We start from the raw sequence: 20,564 nt of genomic DNA, 5'->3' as shown, positions 1-20,564 counted from the left end.
CTAATGGCAGTTTATGAAAATATATTTAGTTTAGGGAGGTTATTTTGCTTGACGGGTTCTCTTTAACCTATTCCCATTTATGTTCATAATTTCAAAATTCCAAATAAATTATTATACATAGAATGATATTTAATAAACACAAGCCTCTGACCATATTTCCTTCTATTGACAAGTAAAGGAAAGACCACCCAACTACATGCTCTATTGCAAAAGCCAAATCAAAACTTAGATCATATTTTTATTTATATACACTTTCATAAATTAAAAATCAGTCAGTCATTCTGGATGAAATTCATGTACAGCTTTTCCCATCAACACAAAACAGATAAAAATACATTTGTGGTGGAAGTTTTTTTTTTTCATTTTCTTTAATATCGCTTGTCAAAGTGTCAAAAGCAACAAATCTACAAAAAGGAAGGTAAACAGTTTCAAAAAAGATGGGAAAACATTTTACAAGGCATACGGGCAAGTATCAAAATAATTACTAACCAAGAAGGAATCTTAATAATTTCTTACAAAGACCTGGTTGAATCTAACATCCTTCTAATGCAAGACGAAAAATAGACCAAATTGAAATCTATTATACAAACTGCCAAGCACCCTTATTTTATATATATTTATGTATAGATTTATATTTCAATCACACTCTCAGTCAAGGAACAGCTGTCAAATGTTGCCATGAGCAGGTTATTAAGGCAAGTAAATACCATATATTCATCATCCAAGTTTGGAATGCAAGGATCTGAATACCTATTGCTAAATAAAGTCTTAACCTTTAGGACATTTCAACTTTCTTCAGAAAAAAAAAAAATTAGCTTAGAATCCACCCTCCTTATAAAAGTTGCTTTGGAGGCTGCATCTTGCGATTTTATCAAGCAAACCAAAATTAAGAACAAGGCTGGAAAGTATTGGTCAAGTAACAAATTGCTTGTTGCAATCAATGACATAGCACCATAAGGCCTCACTGCAGGAAACATGAGGTCCTTACCCCGTCATCAGGAGCAACATCTGGCAAGTTCTTGCTAACAGATAAATAGTACACTCTATGGACTAACAGCTCATGTTTAGTAATCGTACTATAGCTATAGTGAAGTATCATCTTCTGTGCCCCATATTATGTAAAATAGGCCAAATACTGTAGCTTTTAATTAGTTTATTTGCTCAACCTGTGAATTCTTTAAACTCCAGGATTCTGTTCTAGAGTGACTGAGCCTGGCCTCAAATCCAGCTCCCACTAGGGTATTCAGAACTGTATAAAGATATTTAGAGATATGCACGACTATATACATTAAATATTTACCTATACACAAATGTAATATACACACATTTACAGTATTTGTACATGTATGCATTATAGCTTAAGTTATATGTAGGAGGAAAAAAAAATCAAGTATTTTAAAAATGTAATATTTATGCTTTAGGCTTAAATATCAGGTTTAGGTGAAGATCTCAAAATACAGCAATACTACTGTGCCTTAATAACCTGTGATAAATAGTTCCTATTTTTACAATCACACAATTAGCTGCCATATAATCTTCTAGAAGTGTGGGTGAGGGTGGACCCACAAAAAAAAAAAAAAAAAAAAAAAAAAAAAAAGGAGTTCTTAAAAAGTATTCTCATCGTACTAGGAAAAGAACAGAATGTACTTTGGTTATACAGATTTAGACGTTATTAATAAATTAAGCAAACATATCTTGTTGACACAATGGATCCAGGGTCCCAGTGTGTACTGTTCAAAGAGCACCGCAAATCTTCAGCACCAGATAACCGAGGCACAAACTTATGCGTAGCACCAGTTGAATCTGCATCAAGGAAAGATAGGCACCCTATAGCGTCCCTCATTTTCATCCAAAATCCATGTGCCATTTCACTTTTCTGCTCATTGTTTGAGCTACGTCCTCCAAAAGATAACCCACAACAATAAACTTACAAGAAAAAAAGAAAAAATTATAAATTTAATATAAATAAAGTACAATAGTTATTTTCCCGGATTTTGTTGTTTTTTTTCATTCACAGTGGAACAATGGTGTGTGTTCTGGCATTGAGCTCAGTAAAGAATGAAGTGATTTTGTTGAACCAGTGGTAGCTACAAAGAAAGAAAGAATGAGGGAGGAAAAATGTTCCCTCCAAAAACTGATGAGCACCGTTTTATTTTTTATTTCAGGTTAAAAAATTATAACTAAGAAATAAAACATAGCAGGTCTGTTTTGCATAGGTGAATTCATCTGAGGTAGACATTTAAATACCTGTGGAAGAGAAAGTCAACATGTTAATGTAAGATCTTTTGAATGCGCCGAAGGGCAAAATTTACTGTGGATATTCAAGAATATTAAAAAAGGAAATCTACCATCAAAACCAAGCATGATAAACCAGGGACACTTACTCATAATCTTAATCTTATATTTGTTATTCATGGCCTCCTTCCTTCTAAAAACAACTTTTAAAAATTATGCTATTGAGTCTTAAGAGCTCTTGGAGGTGTTACCAGAACCCGTCAGTGCCGTCGCTTCACAGGCTGTTACACCCATTCCCACTGAGAGATTACAGCAGGAAAAGGGGAGAGGGTAAGACATGCTTCTGTACAGTGCAACAACCTGTGTGGCTGCAGCATGTGAGGGGCTGCAGCATGTGAGTCGTATCCCTCACGCAAGATGGAAGGCTGATCACAAAAGGGTGTAAAATAGTATACATATATGTCATGATGTTTTGGAGTGGTTCACTTTGGCTGGAACGGCGGTTCCGAGGGGGGAAGGGTAGAAGAAAACAGAAGAGTAGGGAAATTTATGGTCATCATGGCAGACTCCTGAAAACAGAATTAACGGTTAGTCTAGTTCACATTTTCCATAATGTCCCCTATGACAGCACCTGGAGACTTACCAGATTAAATAATTAGGGAGGGATTAATGCTTGGAGTACTTTTCTTCCAAAACTCCTATCAAGGCTTGAAGAAATGTCCAGGTGATAGTGCTTCGCGAAGGTAGAGGTAGAATATCAGGTAGCCACTTTGAAATTGAGATAGACCATAACTCTAGTAGAGTGTGCTTTTATGTTATTAGGAGAATCTAAGTTATCTGATCCACAGGCATAAGTGATGGCGGATTTAATCCATATGGCTATAGAAGATTTTGAAGCTTTATGTCCTTTGTTTTTCCCCTAAAAGTGGATGAATAGATTTTTGCTTTTGCGAAAGGATCTAGTTCTATCAAGATATTCAATTACTATTCTTTGACTATTCCACGTCAGGTGTCTGCCATACCGATTCTTGTTGGTTACTAGGCTTGTTACAGTGGGAGGGCAGTACAATTATCTAACCTTATAATCTAGTCCTCCAGGAAAGAGGCAAGGTTCTTCAGATGAAAAAGCTTGGATTTCTCCAAATCTCCTGACTGAGGTCACCCCCACTGGGAAGGAAGCTTTAAAGGTTAGATGTTTACTATCGCACTCTGAGATAGGTTTGAAGGGGGATGGTTAAAGCATTTAGGTCTAAAGTTAATTCCCATTTTAGAACATCAGATCGGATAATTGGACAGAGTCTTACATTAGTTTTAACGAATCTACAGATCCATTTATGTTCTACCATTGAAAAGTCTAAACAAGCCTGAAGCGCTGAAACTTGTACCTTTAACATATTAGGTCTCGGCCCTGTTGAGAACCCCTGTTTGAGAAACTAAGATTTTGAATATATTAGGGTTCTTTGTGTGCAGATTCTACATCAATATCTTTGTTTTCATTGAACCAACAGTGAGCTGGGTTTAGTTACTTTTAAATATAAGACAGAATAGGGCCACTCGGCCGCTTAAACCCTTTTTTTGCTCTTTAAAATTTAACTTTTAATTCTCATGCATTTAAAAATATAGAGTGAAAAGACAAAAAATGTGTGAATGAACGATGTTTCTGACCCAATTTGGTTGTCTAAAATTATCAGAGATCTGGAGGTTAACCTGTTTTGGCTTGTTGATCTATCACATTCCTTTCAGGATGCTTTGATTAGTATTAGAGTCTTTCATTCTGATCAGCTTTCAAACAGAGGGTATTAGTAGGGTAGGGGAAAATTTAGGATTGGGGTAGGGTAGTTCACACCATGCATACATCCCACTGCATCCATCTGCAGTATCCTATACCTGCTGTTTTTCCCCTCCTCTCTCTGAGCTACCTCTCTTAGGTTTGTCTTCCGTATTAGAGCCTGACCTGACTCTCTATTCCATTAGGTTCCTCTCTCTCTGTGCTAAAACCTATTGTCGCCCCCCCCCCGGCAAAAGCAACTCCAGGTGCCGTCTGTGAGCCTTTTAAAGGCTTAATCGTGACATCACTCTGTGGGCGTGTGTCGCTCCTCCAATCTTTCTCTCCGTTTGGGTACCTCCCACTAATTTTGATTGGTTCCTGGGTATGCTGGGTCTCTGTTTGCTAAGCCTATGTCCAGCCCTGATGTGCGTGCATGGAATACTCCACACTTTGATTCTGGTATGTCTTAATTCTTCCTACATGCGCGTGCGTGGGGCGCTCATCCCCTCTCTCACAGGGCATCGGCGCGGCTTTGTCCCTCATGGCGCATGCGCTCGCTCTCGGGCATCGCAGTTCTTCCTGGTGCCCAATTTGTCGCTGCGCAGGTATTGAATCTTTGCATCTGGAACACCTTAAGTTGGGGAGGGGGGGGGAGTGTATGTAGTTACTGTATTTCCTATGGGTTTATTTGCCACACTTCATTTAGGTATCGCGATTGCCTCTACAGCCCATATGAGTGTTTGTGTCACATCTTAAATTGGGGATACTTTATAGTTTGTGGCATCCAATTACTATATCAACCACCGAGTCTTCATATTCTTTATGTTTTATTCATTACTTGGGCAGTCCTGATTAAAAAGAGGACTAATCGAACCAATGTTCCTTATGTCTGTCTATCAGGTTAGTGGCTGGTTTACAGTTGGTTATACAGTTATTAATAAGTCTGTGGTATTTAGTGTTATCTCAGTATTTAGAGGAAGGGTGCAAATGTAAAGCCCACGTTTAATCCCCTGGGGCTTAGTGTGTGAAGGCGATAGATCCATTGCACTTCAATTTGCATTAGTTGTTTATCTATGTTTCCCTGTCTGGAGCCTGTCTTGAGTTGGTCAATTCCCCAAAATTTCAGTTGTTTTAGGTCACCCTGGTGTGCCAGTTTCATATGTTTCGTTAGTGTGGTCTCTATCTGTGCCCATCGTACTCAGATGGGAGGAGATCCTCCTCCGTAGCTTTTGTACGGTTTTTCCCACGTACAGTTTGGTGCATTTGCATTGTGCCATGTATATAACTCCTGTAGATTTACAGTTAAAATATTTTATTTCATAGGTGTTTTGTCCCTCAACGTCTGTAAAGGTTTTTTTTCTTTAACATGAATTGGCAAAATGAACATCCCCCACATGGGTACGATCCTGTGATTTTAGGTTGTGATCGGCTCATGTTGGTTATACTTTTTTCTTGATAGTGGCTTTGTACCAGAATTTCTTTTAAATTCCTCCCCCTTCGATATGTTACACTGGGATGTGATGTTATTTCTTTTAAGTCTTCATCACCTGTTAATAGTGGCCAGTATTTTTGTAGAATATCTCGTACTTGTTCTCTGTGTCCATCATATGTCCCTATGCACCTAATCATTTGTTTGTCACATCGTGATGATTGATTCTTCAGGAGTGTGTCCCTCCTGGTTGACTTTGCCCTGTTAAATGCCCTATGAAGGACCTTTTTGGGGTATCCTCTCATGGTGAACCGTGTGTATAGTATTCCACACTCTTATGAATTCGTCCTCACTTGAGCAGTTTCTCCTGGCCTACCGGTATGCCCCTTTTGAGTGGCTCCGGATGCCAGCTCCGCCAGTCCAGTAGGCTATTAGTTGAGGTCTCCTTTCTGTGTATGGTCGTTTGGAGGTGTCCTATTGCAATTTGTATCCTCAGATCCAGAAAGCAGATGTGATTCTTGTGTATCTCTGGTGTGAACCGCATACCTATTGAATTGTGATTCAGTTGTTGAACAAATTGGTAAAAAAGGTGTCCCTATCCCCCTCCCAAAGGATAGGGACATCATCTATAAATCTTCCCCAATAGAGGATACTGTTGGTGAACTGTGCAAACTTTTCTGTGAAAACTATAGTTTCTTCCCACCACCCCAAAAATAAATTCGCGTACGTGGGTGCGCAATTTGTGCCCATGGCGGTGCCCTTCACCTGATGGTAAAAGGCACCATTCTTTGTGTCCCTGAGGTAGGAGGGTAGTGCTGTCACAAATGGTCTGAGTATTATATCTGTGTATTCACTAATACCCTGGGTTAAATTTTCAGTACCTGAGACGATTGGTCTACCCGGGATTGGGATTGTCTGTTTGTGTACCTTGAGTACAGCGTAGAAGGTTGATATCGTCGGTTTGGGGTTTAGGAGGTATCTAAATTCGTCTTTTGATATGAGGTTTTCCTGTAGGGCATCACCCAGGATTTTAGTTAGTTCTTTAACATATCAATCTGTCGGATCGCTGGGGATTTTTTAATATGTTGTTTTGTCTGATAGTAGTCTGTTGACCATGTCCAGATAATCTTCCTTATCCATCAATACTGAGTTGCCCCCTTTATCTGGTTTCAGTATAATGTTGTCCTTATCCCTGAGTTTCTGTAGTGCTTCACGTTCGAGTTTTGTTAAATTGGAGGAGACGCGTGTTTTTTCTGGTTTTATGTATTCGAGGTCTCTTGTGGTCATGTTGACAAAGGCCTCTATTGGAGGATATTTGGAGAAGAGGGGGGTGTATTTTGATTTTAAGTTGGTCAATGGTGGTGTTATCTCCCTAGGGGCTATTTGATTTTCCGACTCTAGGTCTGTTAGCATCTGTATTACTCTCTGGTCTTGTTCCATCTCATTCTCCACTGCTGTCTCTGTTTCTTTGAAATGTTTGTGTAATGCTAGCTTCCTAGCGAACAGATTCACGTCTTTGATCCACGTGAATCTATCAAACGCTGGTACTGGGGTGAATAATAAACCCTTTCTCAGCACTTGTAGTTCAGTTGTGCTTAGCTCATATGTGGACAGATTTATGACCAGTTTGTCCTGGTCGATTTCCCGTTAAATCCCCACTTCTCTCCGTCTCGTAGCAACATCGTGTGCCTGCCCCTAAAAAAGGTAAGGAGGCCTGAGGGGTCAGCGTCACTCGATTTCTGCTCTGAGTTGGTTGTGCCATATTTGTGGTTTGTATCATCGGCGTTGCTATCATATGTTGGATGGCCTGTCCACTGGTACACTCGGTTTGGGGTGGTGTGATGTTGTTTATAGTGCTTAGGGGTTGTGTGGTTGGTATTGTCTGGGTCAGTAATCCACTGTTGGGGTTCATTTGTGGTACTGTCGATGGGCCTGTCATTCCAGATGCTGATAAGACCTATTCCACGTCGGGTGTCTGCCATACCGATTCTTGTTGGTTACTAGGCTTGTTACAGAGGGAGGGCAGTACAATTATCTAACCTTATAATCTAGTCCTCCAGGAAAGAGGCAAGGTTCTTCAGATGAAAAAGCTTGGATTTCTCCAAATCTCCTGACTGAGGTCACCCCCACTGGGAAGGAAGCTTTAAAGGTTAGATGTTTACTATCGCACTCTGAGATAGGTTTGAAGGGGGATGGTTAAAGCATTTAGGTCTAAAGTTAATTCCCATTTTAGAACATCAGATCGGATAATTGGACAGCGTCTTACATTAGCTTTAACGAATCCACGGATCCATTTATGTTCTACCATTGGAAAGTTTAAACAAGCCCGAAGCGCTGAAACTTGTACTTTTAAGATATTAGGTCTCGGCCCTGTTGAGAACCCCTGGTGGAGAAACTAAGATTTTGAATATATTAGGGTTCTTTGTGTGCAGACTTCTTCTAGATTTTAGGGTAAATTTTGGAAGTGGGAGTTTTGTGAGAGGCAGATAAAGTCTGGCTTACCTCTTCAGATATGTGCTGGGTTAGGAAATATGCAAATAAGTCTGAGGGGCTCCAGGCTCCATTCACACCTATGGATCCTGGAGCCCCTCAGGCTCCATCATGGTGGTAAATGCTCTTTAAGATTGTCCAGTCTCTGTGGGCGATCAATAAATCCGCTACAAAAGAGAAGGCGATGCCGATCGGGAATAACTAGAATCCCCAATGTTCCTCAGGGATGCCATGACTTTTTTTGAAAATTCTTGGTGCTCATGAAATTCCAAAGGGTAACGCTCTGAATTGAAATAGAAGGATCTGGCTTTGAGAAGACATTACTGCAAAGCGGAGAAACATTGGAAGAATCAGTGTATTGGGACATGGTAGTAAGCGTCCTTTAGATCTCTGGGGCACATGACAAAATTAGTGGGGTAGTTGACTTTGCTGACTCCATCTCAAAACATTTGTAGGTAATGCTCTTGTTGAGTAGTTCCTTCTGGTGTTCCCAAAGGAGATATGACAACCTTCAGGAAGATTGTCACGATATCAGGAATTGTGGTGTAGGAGGGGAGAAGAATTCTATTTTGTAGCTTAATTCGATGATTTTCACAATCCATACGTTCTGTGTGATGTTCTTCCACTGAAATAGAAGAAGTGGCACCCTACCTGGACGCCAATGTTTTTTGTTTTGGGGCTGGAAATGGGTAAACAGGTAACCTCATCTGCCATCTTTAGGATAGCTCCAGAGCCCCAGCTTTCCTTTTCCTTCTGGTCCTGGGTGTCTCTAGGGCCAAGAAAGGAAGGAGTGTCTGCGATCCCTCTACCTTCTGGGAATCCTTTTTTTCCGCTTCATCTAATAGTTTATCCTGTTCGGCTCCAAACATGTAGTCTCCTGAAAAAGGAATGTTACATAGACCCATCTTTGATCTGTTATTGGCTCTCCACTGTCTAACCCTAAGGGCACTGCAAACTGAATTAGATAGTTTCCCTTCTTTGGGTGAGAATCTAATGCTCTATACTGAAGAGTTAGCAAGAAACCCGATAGCAGATTTAATGTGAATAGCCTGTAGGAGTAAATTCTTTGTCTATATTTGCTTTGAGATGATCCTCAAGTTCTCTCAGCCAGTAAAAAAAGGGTCCGGGCTACGGAAGTAGGCGTAATACTCAATTTCATATTGAGCATGGATGATTTACTCTTTTTCGTCTCTTTTTTTTCTCTTTAGGGCTTAGGATTCTCATCCTAAGGTAATGCATAAAGGGATAGCGTTCTTCCTCCATGAATGGGAAGGATTCACAAAGCATGCTGGAAGACTAGGCTGGTGGAGAGAGCCTGTGTTGGTGGTACGGCATAGCTTCTACTGCCCTTTTTAAGCTTACCACTATGTAGAAGACTCTGCAGGACTGCCCACTGACGTCTGATGTTATTTTCAGCTCCGGCGTTTATGGAGATGCCGCCGTCGTGATGTTGAGTGGGGCCAGCCCGGGGACCAGGAGGCTGCCTTATACGCATAATATTGTGCTCCCCCCCCCCCCCAGGGCTTAGCTGGACCAGGGAAGGAGATACTTACTACCACCCGCACCCAGGAGGGAGACACAGAAGCAACCTCTGACCATAGGTAGGGACAGGAAGACACTGGTATGAGAGCTGATGAGAAGACTCTTTATTCCTTCTTCGCAACTTCCTTTCCCTACCAAAGCTCAAGGTGCAACCTACAGGTGCCATCATGGGGGCCATTATGGAAAAATCACAAGTATCTTTAATGTGTATTGTATCCCTGATGTATTTGTAAAAGGAAATGGAGCAGTTTAGTGACTAACTTCGACAGACTGCTGTATTAATGCCACAATCAGTCAAAAGTCTAAACAGTTCCTATCAGACCCATAATGTAGGTTTACTGTGTCAGAAGCAAGAGCAACACCTTTGCTAGGTATTTACTGCATGATTTCAATATTTATTTAGTGAAGACTACCTTAAAAACATAGCATGGTAAACATGGTCAAAACTATTTTTCCCTTATATTTCTCTAAAATATGCCTAGAAAATAATCTGATATAGCTTACTTCCCAAGGCCCAAAAGATCCTCTTTCAGGAACCTAAGAGGGACAACGCAGCACATTGATGCCGTGGTATAAGCAAGATCAGCGTCCCCCCATTTACAAAGCATGTCATATCTTTCAGCAGAGTCAGCGCCATCAACCATGAGTGGAAAAAACTTTGATCACTGTGTGAACTAGTATATATTTTTCATTGTTCCATTTCAGCAAGTAAAGATACAAATATTTGAAAGGAATACCTACAAACTATAACCAAGTTGGTTGTCGTGGTAGTATGAATCTTAAACATGCATTACCGGTATTACCAGTGCATGCATCATACATGGAAGCAGTATAATAAATTAGGTGATTTACAAGCCTGCAGTGATCTACAAGCCAGTATATGCTAATGCAAATCTAGACACAAATATAAAAATCAATTATATGGGAGGAACGGATAACTCACCTCCTACTGTACCGCCGGTCACTCCAGGAGATGTAAAATTGCCAATGCCATGGGAGTTAGCTAGACGACTGGCTGAGCCAGTAGCATGTACAGGCACGGAACTGAAAAGAGACTGCAGCACGGAATTGCTGGCCACGGAATTGAGACTACTCTGCAATGTAAGCTGGGAGCTGGCAGTGAGGTTACTCAAGAATTGGTGGTGTGTCTGAAGAGGGTTAGAGCCAGGTCCCTTGCCATTTAGTAGAATCCCTGTTCCATGTGACATAAATAAGTTGCTGCCGGCTCGGCCATCCCCATCCCTTTCTCGACTGCGTGGACCTCTGGAACGATCGACTCTTGTGGATGGACCCCTTTCGTCCCTCTTTCCACCATCGGATGCACACTTTTTATTCAGAAACAAGTTTCCATCTGGTGTTTTGCTCATGTCAACTCTGTTGTGGTCGCCAAGACTGCTAGCTGACCCTGGGCTCGATCCCCCCGAACCTCGTCGGGACCCATCTCCAGATGGATAATGTGTGTTGTAGCGTTGGGGTGAAGAGGAGCTGTCAGGGGTGCGGCTGGGAGCAACATCAGAGATCGGGGAGAATGTGGATTTCCATTTGCCTATACTCTCACATGAAGACTTTCTGATGGGATACAACTGACCTAAAGTGGGGGAGGTGAAGGGAAGGATGCATAATGTAAGGAAGAGGTAAAGGTATTGTAAGTGTATTGAAAAAGACAGAGGGTTCATTGAAGAAAACAAGCCTTTTGATAACTAACCTCTCTCCCCTTCACTCCTCTGTGGAGACCCTTTACTCTCAAAACTCAAACTGGAGCTCTTTCTGTCTGTCCTGTTTGGAGAGAAACAAAAGGGTGTCAATTATTGCCAAGAAAGTCCTCAGGTGTTTAATTCTCAAAGAAATCCCAAGTACATTAATGCTGACTACAAATACTGAAAATGAATCTTTTAATACGGCTGCGGTCTTTACTGCAGCCACACGTCGACATGAAAATTATAGTCAATCAATGGCATTAGCATTGATACCATGGTACTAAGGCCATTGATCGGTATTCAACCAAGAAGAGGGAGGTAAGGAAAACAAGGGAGGGGAAAGAGGAAGTCCTTCCGACTGCTACTTGAGACGTCCAAACCACTGAAAAAGATGTTCTCAACGTGGTTTCTCAAAATCCAGCCAGCAGCATCTTAGTCAAATACATGTTTGTGTTGTGTAGCATGCCATAAACCTACAAACTTTTACATCACTAAACTAAAAAATAGGTAGGGTATAAAGGTTTTCAATATTCCTACACATGTTAAAACTCACCTTTTGCCTATATAAAAAATGGGCTAAAATGTTTTGCCTTTGAGGAGTTATGCTGAGAAGGGGAGGGAGAAAGTCAAAGGATGTGTCACATCCATCACTATTATAAAGGGACACATCCTTTGTTTCCTGGGACTGCATAAGAAACAAGGAGGTGTGGAATGAGTTGGATTATCATTTGAGTTCCTGCTCCAGACCCCGCGATTCTAACTGTTCACGATATCCTGGAGGCAAGCTACAATTGAATTTCTCTCCTTTCTACTGTATTGGTGTCCTCTGGACAACAATACAATTGAAAGCTGTGATAGCAGGGATCAATAAGTTACCGCTTAAATTCCTGTGCTGGCACTTTGTGATAAATAAGTGGGTTTTCATTGTAGTTTGGGTACTCGATCTCTAAAAAGATTTACCATCACTGACCTAGACTAATGGTGTTGGTAACAACCCCAGGAATGTGAGCTGCAGATAGATACCCAACCACAAATAACTTTATCTATAGGGCAGCACGGTGGCAGAGTGGGTAGCATTTCTGCCTTGCAGCGCTGGAGTCCTGGGTTCGAGTCCCAGGTCACGGTCAGCAGGTCAACATCTGCAAAGAGTTTGTATATTCTGTGCGTATTTACATGGGTTTCCTCCGGGTACTCCATTTTCCTCCCACATACTGATAGGATGTTTAGATTGTGAGCCCCATGGGGACAGGGAGCAATTTGTCATGCTCTGTGCAGCGCTGCGTAATCTGTAGGCGCTATATAAAGAATGATTATTATTATTATCTGCTTGCATCTATGTGGGTTCAATAGCACACAGAGCTACAATCCTGTTGCAATTTGAAAGCAGAGATGGTCATTTTTAAAATTACCACCAAAGCATGGTCCTGGGAACAATACTTTAGGCTTTGGGAATCATCTCGGGATGAAAAAACAAAACAAAAAGCAATTCTTCTCAGCTCATAACATGGGAGGTGTTTTTTTTTGTTTAAACATCGGGAATTCTATAAAGGATATCTGTGTACCTGATGCTGTCGATTAGCATTGTAAAAGCTGGACACAGTTTTCCCATAAACAGGTAGACTTTCTCACATTATAGAAAACATCCTAGTGTACCAGCCACATGCTGACCACAGTGGCTACTAAGGATTTTGGATCAAACTTGCGGAGAGCCACTTTTTCACTATAAAAGTCTAAAATGAAAGGGGCTGCTTTAGTGTAACATCAGTGCTTCATATCCATTTAACCCCTTCGTGCACCAGGATGTACTATTACGCCGCCATCTTGGATGGCCAAAGGCCACCCGATTGGTTACCATGGCAGCCTATAGTCTCAGACTCATTGCTTTGTTAAAGGGGTATTCTCGTCTCGGCATTCACATTCAGTTTCATTAATCTGCCATATATAAACATTTCTTCAATTGGAGGTTATTAAAAAAAATGATCCTGTGTGAAGATAATTTCTCATAAATGTAGTCATGTTGTCCCTTAGAAACGAGATAGCTTCCTCGGATACGACCACGTCACACTCTGGCAGCGGTGGCCAGACATGCGCTATAGAGTCCTGTCGGACCACCAGGATTCAGCAATCATTACCACAGGACGGCTGTGCGACATAACTACCGGACATTTCATATACAATAACCTTTTGTTTCTTTGTGCACTCACTCCAGCAGAGGTGGCCGTATCCGAGGAAGCCATCTCGTTTCTAAGGGACAAAATGACTACATTTATGGAAAATTATCTTCACACGGGAACATTTTTTTTTAATAACATCCAATTGAAGAAATGTTTATTAATGGCAGATTAATCAAACTGAATGTTAATGCCCAGATGAGAATACCCCTTTAATGATATCCAATAGCCTGCAGCTGACAGGCTATTAGATATAATCAAAATTGAAATAGACTGCAATGCAGTCCTACAATACAGACGATGTAGGGTTAAAGTAGTTAAAGAAAAATAAATAAAATATATATATATATGGTATCAAACAAGGAAGAACGATCCAGCGTTTCAGGGGAATATGATGATAAAACTTTTCTTTTATTGAAGTTCCAAAAAACATAAAATCATTAGGCAAGATACACAGCCTCTATTCTCATGGTCTGCAGGAAATGACCGAAGCGTTTCGCTCAGGTGAGCTTACTCATGGTCTACTTACAAAATGTGTATTACAGCTATTTAAAGATCGCGGTCCTCCTCGGCGTGTGACGTCACAATCACATGATACATGACCCTGCGAGTGACGTCACGGTCACGTGACCCGCGTCACATGACCAAGAAGCTTCGCCCCCCCGGAAGGCCGCGATTGTATAGAAAGTAAGTATTTGTACATACATATAAAAACTTGTAAAGTATTAAAAGTGCCACTAGAGAAGGTAGGTGATACATTTTGTGGATACATGCATACACAGCAGTTAAACATGTGAAACACATGGAAAAATTACAAATGACAAGGGGAAGCAAAGCAAACAGTAAATAATTAGATTTTTTCAATTCCCTTAAAGGCTATAGGAGAAATGTATAGCACAATACAAAATCCAAGGGATTGTCAGAAAATAATTAAATAATACAATTTGTCTAATAACATAATATCAGATCCTGTCTCAAGTTCATGCCCCAAGGTTGAGCAGTCTTCAAGACAAACATCCAATACGTCTCCCTATTGAAGAGCTTCTTCCTATAGTCCCCACCTCTTATTGGTTTTGTAACTTTTTCTATTCCCTGCCACCTGAAAGTATCACAATTCCCGTCATGCGAGTCGCGGAAATGTTTTGAGGCGGCTGACATGTTACTCAAATTTGTGTTTTTTACATCAGAAAGATGTTTTCTAATACGAGTTTTGAGGGAATTCGTAGTGCATCCTACGTATTGTTTCTCGCAAGAGGTGCAGGATATTAAATAAATGGTATAGGTTGTGTTGCAATTAAGGTAACTGGTTATGTTGTACCTCTTTTTAGTTCTGTATGAAATAAAGAAATTGGTGGTAGTAAGAAATCCACACACTAAACATCTGGAATGCCCGCATTTGTGGTTGCCTGGATGATGCAACCAACTATAATTATATTGTTTATCATTTCTGCTATTGAACAAGCTCCCCATGACCCCCATGACACCATCTGATGACCATCATATTGTGCAATTTATAGATCAAATTAATGTCCTTTGCTTGAAAAGTTTGGATAACGAATCAGCCGATATTGATGATAATATTTCTAAACCTTTTTTTACCACTAATCCAGACTTCTATCCAATTGTGTCAAGAAACTATCACATGGATAGATTTCAGGATCTTGTGGAAAAGGAGCTTACTAAATTAAAGTCACAAAGTGACTGTGTTCATGGTAAAAAGAATCTTACTAGCTCGGAGACTAAGTCTCTACAAGATCTGAAAAACAACACAGATCTTGTCATCAGAAGTGCGGACAAGGGGGGAGCCATTGTCTTGATGAATGCCACCTTGTATAAGAAACTAAATGAATCCATGTTGAATGATGTTAGCACTTACCGTAAATTAAGTAGTGATCCCACTGCCATTTGTATAAAAAAACTACAGAAACATGTGGACGAAGGTGTAGCCCTGGGAGTCCTAGATAATAAACTTAGGGAATACTTGGTGAATAAGTTTCCTGTCATGCCGGTCTTCCACTCTCTCCCCAAGGTGCATAAGGGAATTTTCCCTCCCCCATGTCGACCCATTGTCGCAGGAATTGGCAGTCTTGGGGAGAGGCTGGGAGACTGGCTTGACCACTATTTACAACCATTAGTCATGGTAACCCCTAGTTACCTAAAAGACACGAAACATGTATTACAGATAATGGAACACATCACATGGCAGGAGACTTTCAACTGGGCGTCTTGTGACGTGATTTCATTATATTCTTCTATCCCACACGAACAGGCCCTACTTTTTCTTTCTAGACATTTGGATGAATTCAGCACATATTCTGCTGAATTAAAGGAATTCATCCTAATGTCAACCGATTTTCTCCTTCAAAATAATTTTTTTATGTTCGATTCACAATATTACTTGCAAGTGTAGGGGGCCCCTATGGGGGCGAAGTTTTCCCCCTCCCTTGCCAACATATACATGATTCAGTGGGAGAAACATTTCGTTTTTTCGGATTCTAATCCACACAGGTCGTCTGTGGAGTGGTTTGGCCGCTTCATAGACTACCTGTTGTGGATTTGGAAGGGTAGCCACGTGGATTTTGCTAATTTTGTCGATTACCTCAATACTAACAACATGAACCTGAAGTTCACCTCTCATTTTGGTGGTCATGGTATTGATTTTTTGGATGTCACTCTTACGGGACAGGGCAACAGGGTTTTAGTATCGCCTTTCTGGTGGACAATATTCCCTTTGGGGAGTTGGTTCGACTACGCAGGAACAGCTCCACTAAAGCAGTTTTTGATGAACATGTTATAGAATGGGAGAATAGGTTAACACACAGAAAATACAAAACAAAAAACTTTATCCTTAGCCAAAAAAAGAATCGAAAACATCAACCGTAAAGATTTATTAAAAAACAAACCTACGAGAAAGAGAAACTGTGACGGTTTATCTGACACTAAACCAATCGCATTTGTTACAACATATAGCAAACAATTTAATCAAATCAGAAACATAGTGAACAAATTTATACCAATTTTAGAGCAAGATAATAATGCCAGAATTTGTCTCTCCCATGGAGTGAGATACATTTCAAGAAAAGCACCCACCATTGGATCAATTGTATCTCCGAGCTTGTTCAATAGCAGAAATGATAAACAATATAATTATAGTTGGTTGCATCATCCAGGCAAATGCGGGCATTCCAGATGTTTAGTGTGTGGATTTCTTACTACCACCAATTTCTTTATTTCATACACAACTAAAAAGAGGTACAACATAACCAGTTACCTTAATTGCAACACAACCTATACCATTTATTTAATATCCTGCACCTCTTGCGAGAAACAATACGTAGGATGCACTACGAATTCCCTCAAAACTCGTATTAGAAAACATCTTTCTGATGTAAAAAACACAAATTTGAGTAACATGTCAGCCGCCTCAAAACATTTCCGCGACTCGCATGACGGGAATTGTGATCCTTTCAGGTGGCAGGGAATAGAAAAAGTTACAAAACCAATAAGAGGTGGGGACTATAGGAAGAAGCTCTTCAATAGGGAGACGTATTGGATGTTTGTCTTGAAGACTGCTCAACCTTGGGGCATGAACTTGAGACAGGATCTGATATTATGTTATTAGACAAATTGTATTATTTAATTATTTTCTGACAATCCCTTGGATTTTGTATTGTGCTATACATTTCTCCTATAGCCTTTAAGGGAATTGAAAAAAATCTAATTATTTACTGTTTGCTTTGCTTCCCCTTGTCATTTGTAATTTTTCCATGTGTTTCACATGTTTAACTGCTGTGTATGCATGTATCCACAAAATGTATCACCTACCTTCTCTAGTGGCACTTTTAATACTTTACAAGATTTTATATGTATGTACAAATACTTACTTTCTATACAATCGCGGCCTTGGTCATGTGAGCTTCTTGGTCATGTGACGCGGGTCACGTGACCGTGACGTCACTCGCAGGGTCATGTATCATGTGATTGTGACGTCACACGCCGAGGAGGACCGCGATCTTTAAATAGCTGTAATACACATTTTGTAAGTAGACCATGAGTAAGCTCACCTGAGCGAAACGCTTCGGTCATTTCCTGCAGACCATGAGAATAGAGGCTGTGTATCTTGCCTAATGATTTTATGTTTTTTGGAACTTCAATAAAAGAAAAGTTTTATCATCATATTCCCCTGAAACGCTGGATCGTTCTTCCTTGTTTGATACCAGATCACAGACCCTCAGCCCGTGGGGTTTACCTCGCTATCCGTGCGACTAAAGGGGTTTTCTACAGAAGGTGAGCTGAACTTCTTTTGACTCGTGTATATATATATATATATATACATTTTAAAAGTAGAAGTTTAAATAGCCCCATTTTCCCTAGATCACATATAAAAATAAACAGTAAAAATCACACACTTTAGGTATCGTCACCTCCCAAAATGGCCGTTCTATCAAAATATAAAAAAAAGATTAATCCTGACCGTGAACACCGTGACAGAAATGAGCGCCCATATCGGCACTTTTTCGTAATTTTTCCATCTATGAATAAAAAGCTATCGAACAGTCCTATAGGTCCCAAATTGATTGAACAGTGTGAAAATGTTATTGGCCTCAGAAGTTGGCAAAATGGCAAATATTGCTTTTGTACAAAAGATTTTATTTATTTTTTTAAAACAAATAAACCCTGTATAAATTTGGTATCCCTGTGATTGTATCGACCCAAAAATTAAAAGATAAGGCGTCATTTTAAGCGCAGAATGAAAGCAGTAAAAACTTGTTGTTTTTTTTTGTCTATTCCACCACACTTGGAATTTTTTTTCCAGCTTTCCAGTATATTGCATGGAATATTAAATGGTGGCACTAAAAAATACAATTTTTCCCGCAAATAACAAGCCCTCATACACCTCTGTAAATGTAAAAAAAAAAAAAGTTATCACTTCTGGAATGAGGGGAGTAAACAAACGCAAAAAACCCCTTTATGAGTCCTGAAGAGGTTAAATAGGTACAATACATGTTTTCTGCTTACAGAAAAAGTCTGGACAATGCCTAGATGCTGTAAAAGGACTAGTTTTCGGACCATAATGTTGAAATGTTTTGAGTTACATTTTAACCATATTGTTTTTTTAACCATATTGTTTTCCATCACCTTGCATTATGGATTTCATCTTCAGATTCTGCCTCATCCTCTGTTGTGAGGGGAGAATAATGAACCCCATTAGTAGAGGAAATTGTTTTTTCTTTTTTCAATACAGGGGGCAATTCATGATCCTGATATGGAGCAGGGGAGCTTTTCAGAGAGTTCTCCGGGGATGAAATAGCAGTGATTTCCAAAGGTTGGTTAATATTGTTAACCTGGAAAGAATAAAGCAACAGTTGTATATCAGTTACCCTTTCACATAAAATAAATATCTATATTTAAAGAGAAATTAAATGGGCTGTCAGATTTATGCATTAAAAGGAACACAGTGTATCATGCCATTTCAAAAACTTTACATGGGTACAGATAAGGGAAGCTATGGACAAGCCTGCATATGCAATAGCACTGAACAGTTTAAGGGACTGTGCAACACAGAAAACTGAATTGTGGGACATAAAAAGTTGAATCTACATTCACATGAACGTATGGGGGACGTATATACGTCCCCCATACACTTCGATGGCCTTGCGGTGCCGTACCGGAGCCCGTAGAAAGTTAGGACATGTCCTATCTTTCTACGGAATACGCCACCGTGCGCAATGTATTCCTATTGAGAGGGGTGGGGCTGAGCAGCGCTCTCCCTGGCCTAAAACTTTGACTTTAAGGGATGTAAATTAAACATTTCAGGCTAAGCAGAATAAAAATAAATATTTTTGACCAAAACAATTTTCACAACATTGCATACCATGGAGCTGATGTTCAGTGGAGACCCTGAGGTAAATCCACTGAGCCCAAGAGATGCTGGAAGAGATCGGCGTTTAGGTGAAATCATCATTGAGTGGCTATTTGCTGAGGACCGCTTCCTTCGGCTTCCCCTTTTCCTACTATCCTGCCCTGTGCCACATTCCATCCGTATAGTGGCAGTCAGAGGGCTATGCTTGCTCGATGGTGACCTTCCAGAGGAGTTACCACCTCCACTGGTTATAGTAAATATAATACGCCTTTTGGCCTCAACTTCAGCATCACTTGTGTCTATCTCTCCATCGCCAGAAAGTTTGCCATTGTCTAGAAGTGTACGTGGACTGCTCGATATGGCATAGTGAGCAGGTGAACGCTGAGAGATCTGCTGGTGATGTGAAGGAGTAGAACTCCGTGATCCTCCAGAGTTGGAAAGAGTGCCTGAATTTGAGGAGTCATCCATGCAGTCTGTCTCTGATCCATGGCTGTTCAAAATTGGTCCATTCAAAGAGGATGGCCAGGTTGGGTAAAAGAAACCTGGAGATAGGTGGAATCAAAACATGAATTATTATTTTATTCTAGGAAAAGATGCAATAAGATTAAAATGCCTGAAACATATTAAACTAGACTGCCCCTTAACTGCTCATTCCAAGCTATGATTCCAAGGACAGTTCTGCAGTTTCTCTATCCGGGTGAAACTCAGCAATTGAAATAAATTTGTGGTTAATCACGAAACCTCCCTCTGGAGGATCATTTTGTCCCAGTTGCCACCGCGTTCAGGGTGTGGGACTGTCAACCCCCATAAAACGCAGAACTGTCGCATCTCGTTTATGATGCAACCATACATGGTTCGATATGGGTTTGGGATATGGGTGTATTGCTTGCCCGTACATTCAGACCGGCAAGACTTTTAGGAGCAACACGACAGGGGCCCAATTTAATGTCAGAGTACATAAACTGCAAAAGTACCGGTGTTATCTATAAGATTACTTGCAGATGTGGCCTTGAGTATGTAGGCTTGATTGGTGTTCATGCTTGTTTGTGTTAATACAGACTTATACTTCCGCCTGGGTATTCATCATAGTGTAACTCAGTGTTACCCTTCTTTTTATATACACTTTACACACTTTTTTCAATCTGCATTTAAGTGTGGGTTTTTTATGCGATTTATAAATAAAAGTTACATTTTAGCACTCTAGCCCTCCATATTGTTATCCCCTATGTGCTGCTTTGATTCTCTATCCGGGTGAACAAAAGCTTCAAAACAAGTAGTATTCCTCACTGGAGAACTGCAAGGCTGGCTACATGACATTGTTAGTAGCTCACTGGATGCCAAGTATGCAGTTAGAATCCTTCAACAGCTC

At 40.4% G+C, this 20,564-nt stretch overlaps 1 protein-coding gene across 2 annotated transcripts in view; it reads right to left on the bottom strand.

The window, feature by feature from the left end:
- Window positions 1–200: 200 nt before the first annotated feature.
- The window catches only part of DOT1L (DOT1 like histone lysine methyltransferase), a 113,522-nt gene continuing 93,158 nt past the window's right edge, over window positions 201–20,564 (bottom strand). Inside the window, exons 24-28 of one of the 2 annotated variants that reach the window (XM_072112841.1) lie at window positions 19,208–19,737; window positions 18,472–18,677; window positions 11,170–11,240; window positions 10,408–11,052; window positions 201–2,247 (exon numbers count right to left, since the gene is read on the bottom strand). In XM_072112841.1, coding sequence (XP_071968942.1) covers window positions 2,240–2,247; window positions 10,408–11,052; window positions 11,170–11,240; window positions 18,472–18,677; window positions 19,208–19,737 — 1,460 coding nt within the window. In that variant the 3' untranslated portion in view covers window positions 201–2,239. The remainder of the gene's footprint in view (window positions 2,248–10,407; window positions 11,053–11,169; window positions 11,241–18,471; window positions 18,678–19,207; window positions 19,738–20,564) is intronic. The other variant, XM_072112846.1, reaches the window with a different exon arrangement.

Source organism: Engystomops pustulosus, chromosome 1 (assembly GCF_040894005.1).
Source record: "Engystomops pustulosus chromosome 1, aEngPut4.maternal, whole genome shotgun sequence".
Taxonomy (NCBI): Eukaryota; Metazoa; Chordata; class Amphibia; order Anura; family Leptodactylidae; genus Engystomops; species Engystomops pustulosus.
Note: the sequence above shows the minus strand (reverse complement) of the source record. Positions and strands in the feature narration are given on the sequence as shown.